The following is a 9,215-nucleotide window of genomic DNA, read 5'->3' as shown; positions in this document are numbered from 1 at the left end:
CTCACGGTCAGATGGATCCTATTACATCACACTGGGTGTGAAGTTTAGAAATGAGTGGTAGAAAGGTGCACAAACCCGCAGTTAGTCCATATTTAGGAAACCTTCTGTGGGTTCCAGCATTTTACACAGGCTTAGTTTTTGTCTCATTTCTCCACTTCTCACTCATTGGGCTTTGTCCATTAGAGAGAGAGACTTTTACCACCAAAAGCACAGAGAAAGAATAACAAATCATTATATTGGAATCAGCTTGTGACAGTTTGTGCTTTAAAAACATTAGTGCCTAAGGCATCAAGCACATCATAGATGCTCAATAAATATTTGCAGCTTGATTAAAATAATGTGGTTTCTGAAAACCAACCCCCATTTTGAAAAAAAACAAACAAACCAAAACTATATGAATTTCTTTCCTCTGGATGGAGCAGTGGGAATCTACAAATTAAATATGAACTCTAATTTGACTGGAGAGATTTTGCCAAAAAGAAAAAAAACCAAAAAACAAAACAACACTGCCACAGTAGCATTGGCACTTAACAGTGCATCAAAGATGTACTTTTCCACTGCAATGTCAACTGGTTCCTAAACCTGTTAGGTACCAGAGTGTAATCACTCAAATAGGAAATGAACTCTACTCCACTTCAGGAAAGGTACAATTTTATCTGAAAATTAATATATTTCAGGGAGATGGCCCTCTTATTCAGCATGCCTCAAAGTGATGCAGGCATAAATGTCGGGGGACCTCATTATATAACTTCAGTACGGAACTGACATGTGCAAGTGTATTTCTCCCACATCTGCAGTAGTTGCTTTCTAATATTTTATATTTTTACAGAGTAGTGACACCCTTGGGATGGCAAAGATGAGAATATGGGAGGTTAAGGATCATAAAACTTATACTAAAAAGGGATGTTCCTTTAGATCATATGAAAACCCCTTATCAGAAGGCAGTTAGTTCATTGACAAAAAAAGGCTTTATACATTCATAATTTTCCCATCTCACAACAGCAAAGGTTTCCAAAGAAAAGACTCAGTAGTGAAGGCCACACACTTTTTTTTTTTTTTTGCATTAGTTAGATACGTTGAAAATCAGAACCTTTAAAGCATCTTGTAAATGGGAGAAATGGAATTGGACCTGGGTAGGAGTGGGCACGGGGCGTGGTGGGAGATATCAAAATGGACATGGGACTTAGCTGTTGACGTGGACAGCGAGGGAATTGGTGGGAGATGTTACAGCAGACCTGACCACTCTACCAAGGGTCTGTCAAGAACACAGTACAGGTATCAAAAAACCAAAAAAAAACCCTAAAACAAAACTAAAAACAAACCGCAACCTCGCCAACTTGTAAACAAGGAAAAGCATTTCACAGACTCAAAGTTCAAGGGAAGTAAACGTCTTTAAATTATTTTTGTCAGTTCAACCCTGATTTAGAAGTATGGCTAGCAGAAATAAGCGCAGCTGCTGACATCCTGAGCAAGCAGCTGTCTTCTGAGAAGCAGCACTTCCAAGCCTCTTCTCAAGATGCCACATGAGGAGACACCTTCTCTCACTTGTCTCTTTTCCACGATCCTGGAACATCGATTGCTTGCCATTTTGGTGTTGACAGTCTTGGCTGCTATAGATTTAGACGTGGAGAGACTGGAGGCGGGAAGGCAAATTCTCGGAGGATGCTACGTGCCACCTCAACGTTATTCTGGGCTATCTCTAAGGCTCTCTTCACTTCTTCAAAGGCATAACCCTCTCCCATGAGTTTCGCAATTTTTGCATCAACGTTTTCCAATGCTGCCTCGGGCCCGTGGGGTTTTCTGTGGTGGATTTCCGGTGCAGTCCTGCGGGGTCGTGGTTTAGGAGGTCTGGCTGGTGCTTGTGAACCATCTGCGTAGATTTTAAAAGACAGAGATGATGTAAACAATGGGATAAAAACAGAGACAACTTATCGGTATGATCTCATTCTGTATGAAAACACTGTTTTTCATTTTCTCCATAAACAAACTTTTTTCTCATTTTTATGTACTATTGTAGGGTAGGTTATATTGTCCCCATCTTGAACATTTAAAAACCGGAGTTAGAATGTATTGGAAGTTTGAGAAATTAATACAAATTTCTTCCCAATTCTACAGATTATTCTTTAAGCCATATAAAATACAGGATAGAAAAGGGGGGAAATTGAAAAAGAAAGAATGGGAACACAGCTTATTTTTTGTGACTATGGTGAAGGAACTTTCTTGGTAAGTTTCTGCCAGAGGAAACCGTTACAAGGCTGTCAACATTCCTGGAAGGGCACGCCCATCAGGTTCTCCATTCCACCCAGGTCACAGCACAACTGCTCTGAGTAAAATGCAATGTAGGGTCTCGGCCTATCTGATTTTTTAAGTTAATAATGCTGGCAGCTGTGCTGGGGAAGGGGGGGTGTACAGTAGATGCTTCGAGTCCACTGTTAGTTAACAGGCTGAACAGAAGTGAACTCAGTGCTTTATTCAATTACTTTATCCAGATTCCAACTTAGGAAGTTTTGCTAAAGGAAAAGCAAAGCCGGCAGAAACCTCAGCAGTGAAGATGTGGGCTCCAGATCAGTCCCCTGATAAGTTTCTCCAAGTTAAATCAAATGGCACTGGTAACCATGAATGGAGAGTAATCTCACTAAGAGAAAAAATGATAGTCCACCACGCCACACAGATGAGCAGGGCATGGGCCAGTAACTTGAAAAGGCACTTCTGTCGTGGAGTTCCATTATATCTATACTTGGTACTATATTTCAAAAGCCTAAATTAAAAAAAGATGAAAACAGTTGTCAAATTTATGCCATGCAATACATTTATGGGTTTAAGACTCTTTAAATATCTATGCTTCTTTAATATCTTCCTCAGGTCACTGACAAATGTCAAATGGTAAATCTAAGGACAGTTAAGTAAATGAGGAAGTGAAGGTACAATCCAAATGCCTTGTGACTTGTCTCCATCCTCTCCTTCCTGGTCTCTGCTGCTTTGCCAACTTTCCTAATGCCTTCATGGGAAACTGAAAGATGATATCTTCAATAATAATCAAATTTGAATTAAAAATTATCCATTCTTTTATATTTTTCTCAGAAGTCTATTTTTCCATGAGAAGGTAACATGTAAAAATTATCCTGTTATAATTCTAGCAGTATAGCAGCATAGAATACATACATGAAAGCCTCCAATACGAATATAGTTCCACACCAAATTGTATGGTAGTTTTATTTTTAAATTTTCCTTTCTTATGCGATACTGCCCAGTTTGAAAAAAAATATATATGGCTATAGATACAGCTTATTAAATTATGCTCATGTACAAGAACATACATTAATTTCTGGTTCTTGCTCAAGTCTGCACTGTTTCTTGCATGTGTAACTAAACATCTCAAGTTAGTATGGTCTGCTAAATTGTATTTCTTAACTGTTTTCAGGTTCCATTTACTTTCTAATAAGTATTTCCATTATGTCATGCAGAGATGGACAATAAATTTTACTTTGGTTCTAATCATTTCCAAAAAAAAAAGATTAGAAATTCTAGCAAGATTTTCTTTAATCAATCACCACAGAATTCATACACTGAAATCTTGTCTGTTCTGATTTACTTTTGGGTGAGAAAAGTACCAGACTTAAATATAAGTCTAAATTCCTTATATTCTACAGGTAATTCTTTAAGAGCTTTTCTAATACTGTTATTTTGTCTTTGTCCAAAATACTGAGAAGGGCACATGAATGTCAAGGATCTTTGAAAAGAACAGCTAAATATATCACATGAGTGAGAAGGCTACTGTGGCAGCCAGAGACACACTGAATAGTATAACTGACAATGAAGTCTTAAGATTTAGAACTTTTAAATTTAATAAGCATATGTATTTTTAACTGAAGTAGAGCTGACATAAAATACTATATTTCAGGTGTACAACAGTGATTTGATATTTATATACATTACAAAATGCTCACCATAGTCTAGTTACCATCTGTCACCATAGAAAGTTATTACAATATTATCGACTATATTCCCTATGCTGTACTTATAACTGAAAGTCTGTTCCTCTTTTATTTTTAATGTTTATTTTTAAGAGAGAGAGTGTAAGCAGGGGAGGGGCAGAAAGGGGGTGTGTGTGACAGAGGATCTGAAGCAGGCTCCATGCTAACAGTAGAGAGCCGGACATGGGGACTGAATCCACGAACTGTGAGATCATGACCCGAGCTGAAGTCGGATGATTAACCCACTGAGCCACCCAGGTGCCCCTCTGAGTTTATACCTCTTAATCTCCTTCAGCAATTCTGCCCATTCTCCAACCCCAAGATAACCACTAGTTCTCTGTAGGTATGTGTTTTCTTTCTTTCTTTCTTTGAGATTGTACATACAAGCAAAATCATATGATATTTGTCTGACTTACTGTGTTTTGCATAATACTGTCTAAGTCAATCCACATTATTTCAAATGGCAATGTCACTTTTTATGGCTAATATTCCAGTATGTCCTTCTGTGTGTACATATATCTTTATCCATTCATCTATGGAAGGACACTTACATTGCTTCCAAGTCTTGGCTATTGTAAATACTGCTGCAATGAACACAGGGGTGCACACATTTCTTTAGTGTTTTCATTTTCTTTGGGTAAATAGGAGAAGTGGAATTGCTGGATAATATGGTAGTTTTATTTTCTTAAAGGAAACATGTTTTCCATAGTGTCTACACTAATTTACACTCCTACTGACAGTACACAAGAGTTCACTTTTCTCCACCTCCTTCCAACACTTATTTCTTGTCTTTTTGGTGATGGCCATTCTGACAAGTATAAGGTGATCTCTCACTGTGACTTTGATTTTCATTTCCCTGATGATTAGTGATGTTGAGCATCTTTTCATAGGTCTATTGGCCCATCTATATGTTGTCTTTGGAAAAATGTCTAGTTACGTTCTCTATTTATTTACTATTTTGTTTTCTTTGCCCATTTAAAAAAAAATCGGATTGGTTTTTTGGTGTTAAGTTGTAGGAGTTTATATATTTGAATATTAACCTCCTACTGGGTATATGCTTTGCAGACGTATTTATTCTCCCATTCAGTAGCTTGCTTTTTCATTTTATTGATGGTTCCTGTGCTGTGCAAAAGCTTTTCAGTTTGGAATAGTCCCAGTTCTTTGTTTTTGCTTGTGTTACCCTTGCCTGAGGAGATAGCAGCTTTTTATCTAAGACTAATGTCTAACAATTAGTGTATATGTTTTCTCTTTAGAGTTTTAAGGTTTCAAGTCTGACATTTAGGTCTTTAATCCACTTTATTTTTGTATATAGTATAAGAAACTGGTCTACCTTTCTCAATACCATTTATTGGAAAGACTCTCTTTTCCCCCATTTTATGTTCTTGCCACCTTTGTCATACATTGACCATAAAAGTGTGGGTTTATTTCTGGGCTCTCTATTCTGTTCCATTGATGTGTCTATTTTTTTTTTTTTTGCCAGTACCATACTGTTTTGCTATAGTTTGTAATATAGTTTAATATGGCAGTGTGATACCACAAACAGCTAAAGCAATCTTGAGAAAGAAGACTAAAGTTGGAGGTCTATGTGGAGCCATACAAATTTTCATACTATTTCTAGGTTCTAGGTCTGTGAAAATGTTATTGGCATTTTGATAGGAATCGCATCAAACCTGTAGATAGCTCTGGGTAGTATGGGCATTTTAATAGTATAAATTCTTCCAATCCATGAACATGATATTATCTAATCTCCATTTATTTGTGCCATCTTCAACTTCTTTTACCAGTGTCTTATGGCTTTCAGAGCACTGGTATTTTACCTCTTGGTTACGTTTATTCCTAGGCATTTTATTCTTTTTGATGCAACTGAAAATGGGATTATTTATTTTAGAGATAGAGCATGAGTGGGGAAGAGGGGCAGAAGAGGAGAGAGAGAGAATCTTAGGCAGGTTCCATGCTCAGCACAGAGCCTGACATGGAGCTTGATCCCACAACCCTGGGATCAGTACCTGAGCTGAAGCAAAATCAAGAGTCGGGAGACCAATCAACTCCCAGGTGCCCTGGGATTGTTTTCTTAATTTCTCTGATAGTCCATGATTAGTATACAACATATTTCTCTATATTAAATTTTAATCCTGCAACTTTACTGAATTTATTTATCCTAATAGATTTTGGTGACGTCTTTAGATTTTCTGTGTGGTATCATGTCATCTGCAAATAATGACAGTTTTACTTCTTTACCAATTTGGGTGCTTTTTATTTCTTGTCTGATTGCTGTGACTGGGACTTTTGGTATTATGTTGAATAAAAGTTCTGAGAGTAAGCATCCTTATCTGGTTCCTGATCTTAGAGGGAAAGCTTTTAGCTTTTCACTTTTGAGTATGTTAACTGTGAATGTGTGATATATAGCTTTATTATGTTAGAAGTACACTCCCTTTATACTTACTTTGTTGGGAGTTTTTATCATGAATAGATGTTGAATTTTGTTAAATACTTTTTCTGCATCTACTGAGATGGTCATAGGATTTTATCTTTCACTTTGTTAATGTGCATCACACTGATTTGCAGATACTGAATCATCCTTGCATTACTGGAATAAATCCCACCTGACTGGGGTGAATGATCCTTTTAACATATTTTTGAATGTTGTTTGCTCATATTTTATTGAGGATTTTGGCATCCATGTTCTTCTGGGATATTGGCCTATAATTTTTTTAATAGTATATTTGTCTGGTTTTGCTCTCAGACTAATGTTGGTACTGTAGAATGAATTTGGAAGTATTCCTTTCAGCTTTTTTTTTGGAATATTTTGAGAAGGATAGGTATTAAACTCTTTTAAGTGTTTGGTAGAATTCACTGTCTGGTCTGTCTGGTCCTGAACTTTTGTTTCTTGAGAATTTTAAATCACTGTTTCAATTTCATTACTAGTAATTGGTCTATTCATATCATCTATTTCTTTCTCATTAAGTCTTGGATGATTATGTTTCTGGGGATTTATCTATCATTTCTTCTAGGTTGTCCAAATTGTTGGTGAATAATTCTTTTTCTTTTTAATTGATGGAGAGAATGGGGGAGGGGCAGAGAGAGAGGAGACAGAGAATCCCAAGCAGGGTCTTCACTGTCAGCATGGGGCCTGATGCAGACCTGAACTCACAAAGCAGGAGATCCTCATCTGAGCTGGTATCTAGAGTCGGATGTTTAACAGCTGAGCCACCCACGTGCCCCTGAATAGTTCTTTGTAGTAGCCATTTCTACACTTTGTTTTTCAGTTGTTAATTTTCCTCATTCATTTATTGTGGGGAAAAAACTCAGGAATTCCCTGAGTTTACACCCATGGGTTAACAAGGCATACAGGAATGGAAGCCTCAGGATGAAAGCATCCAAGATTAGGTATTCAGGGCGGAAATGCCCCCCAACTTAGTACAATAGCAGAAAGCTGCTTTCATGGGAGGGAAGGACCAGCAGAGGTAAACAGGTAAACAGAGCTATAGACCACAGGAGGGGGAAGTTGCCCAGAGGGAGCTTATTAGCAAAAGAAAGGTTTCCTGTTGACCCTAAGGTAGCATGCTCTATCTGTCTTATCTCCTAGGCAAGCTAAGATAAACAGACATGGTGCCTCCAGCCTGCCATAAACAACCATCTGCCCAGTGCCAGGATTTTGTTTTGTATTGACCCAGATTCCTAACACTGCCTATCTTCGAAACATCCTTTCCCTCACACACCCGAATTAATGTTCACGGTCTCATCTCTTTGTGCACATCCAGATCCTTATAAAAACAGAGCACGGACCCTTACACGGGCTCTTGTCTCTTCCAGGACTAATGCCTCTCTTGCATTTTAATCCTGTGTCCACTCTCTTGATGGACAGGAGAGAACTCCAGACCTAGGGTCTACAATAATTTCTGATTTCATTTGAATCCTTTCTCTTGATTAGTCTGGCTAAAGGTTTGTCACTTTTATTTATCTTTTCTGAGAATGAGTTCTTAATTTTACTGATCTTTTTCTACTGTTTTTTTTTTTAAAGTCTATTTCACTTATTTCCACTCTGATCCTTATTATTTTTTTTTTCCTTCTTTGAACTTTGGGCTTTGTTCTTTTTTCCAGTTCTTTAGATGGAAGGTTAAATGGTTCAAGATTTCTGTTGTTTCTTGAGGTAGGCCTGTATGACTATAATCTTTCCTGTTAGGATTGTTACTGCTGCATCCCAAAGATTCTGGGACATTGTATTTCCATTTTCACTTGCCTCAAGGTATTTTTTATTTCCTCTTTGATTTCTTCATTGACCTACTGGTTGTTCAGAAAAGTGTTGTTTAGTCTCCATGTGTTTGTTTCTTCCAGTTCCTGTAATTGAGTTCTAAATTCATATTGTTGTGCTCAGAAAAGATGCAGTACATAGTTTCAATCTTCTTAAGTTTCTGGAGACTTTTTTATGGTCTAACATGATCTATCCTAAGTAGTTTCCATATGCACTTACAAAGGTGTATTTTGCTATTTGGAGATGAAATGTTTTATATAAATCTTAGTCAATTTGGTCTAATGTGTTGTTCGAAGACACTGTTTCCTTACTGATTTTCTGTTTAGTTAATCTATCCATTGATGTAGGTGGGGTACTAAAGTTCCTTACTATTATTGTATTAGTGTCAATTTCTCCTTTTATGTCTGTTAATATTTGCTTTGTGTATTTAGGTGTTCCTATGTTAGGTGCTTAGCTATTCACAATTGTTATCACCTTTTGTTAGATTGATTCCTTTATCCTGACATAATATCCTCTTTAATGTCTTTTTTGCCTAATGTAAATATTGCTACCCCAGCTTTTTTTTTCTTTTCATTTTCATGGAAAGTCTTTCTCCATGCCTTCACTTTCAGTTTGTATGTGTGTTTAAGATGCGAAGCCTCTTGCATCATATAGATGGACTTTTTTTTTTAATTTTTTTTTTTTTTTAAATTTCTAGGAGAGAGAGAGAGACAGAGCATGAGCAGGGGAGGGTCAGCGAGAGAGGGAGTCACAGACTGAAACAGGCTCCAGGCTCTGAGCTGGCAGTCAGCACAGAGCCCGACGCGGGGCCCGAACCCACGAACCGCGAGATCATGACCTAAGTGAAAGTCAGATGCTTAACCGACTAAGCCACCCAGGCGCCCCTCAATGGACTCTTTTTATCCATTCATTCACCCTATGTCTTTTGACTGGAGCAATTAGTCCACTTGTATTTAAAGATCTTATTTATAGGTATATAGTTACCGCTA

General features: G+C 37.4%; 1 protein-coding gene across 1 annotated transcript in view; it reads right to left on the bottom strand.

Moving 5' to 3' along the window:
- Positions 1-216: 216 nt before the first annotated feature.
- The window catches only part of CBLB (Cbl proto-oncogene B), a 221,686-nt gene continuing 212,687 nt past the window's right edge, over positions 217-9,215 (bottom strand). The window contains exon 20 of the mRNA XM_077771790.1: positions 217-1,870. Within this exon, the coding sequence (XP_077627916.1) occupies positions 1,611-1,870 (260 nt within the window). The 3' untranslated portion in view covers positions 217-1,610. The remainder of the gene's footprint in view (positions 1,871-9,215) is intronic.

This window comes from Crocuta crocuta, unplaced genomic scaffold (assembly GCF_008692635.1).
Source record: "Crocuta crocuta isolate KB4526 unplaced genomic scaffold, BGI_CrCroc_1.0 scaffold56, whole genome shotgun sequence".
In the NCBI taxonomy this organism is placed as follows: Eukaryota; Metazoa; Chordata; class Mammalia; order Carnivora; family Hyaenidae; genus Crocuta; species Crocuta crocuta.
This window is presented reverse-complemented; position numbering and strand designations above follow the sequence as displayed.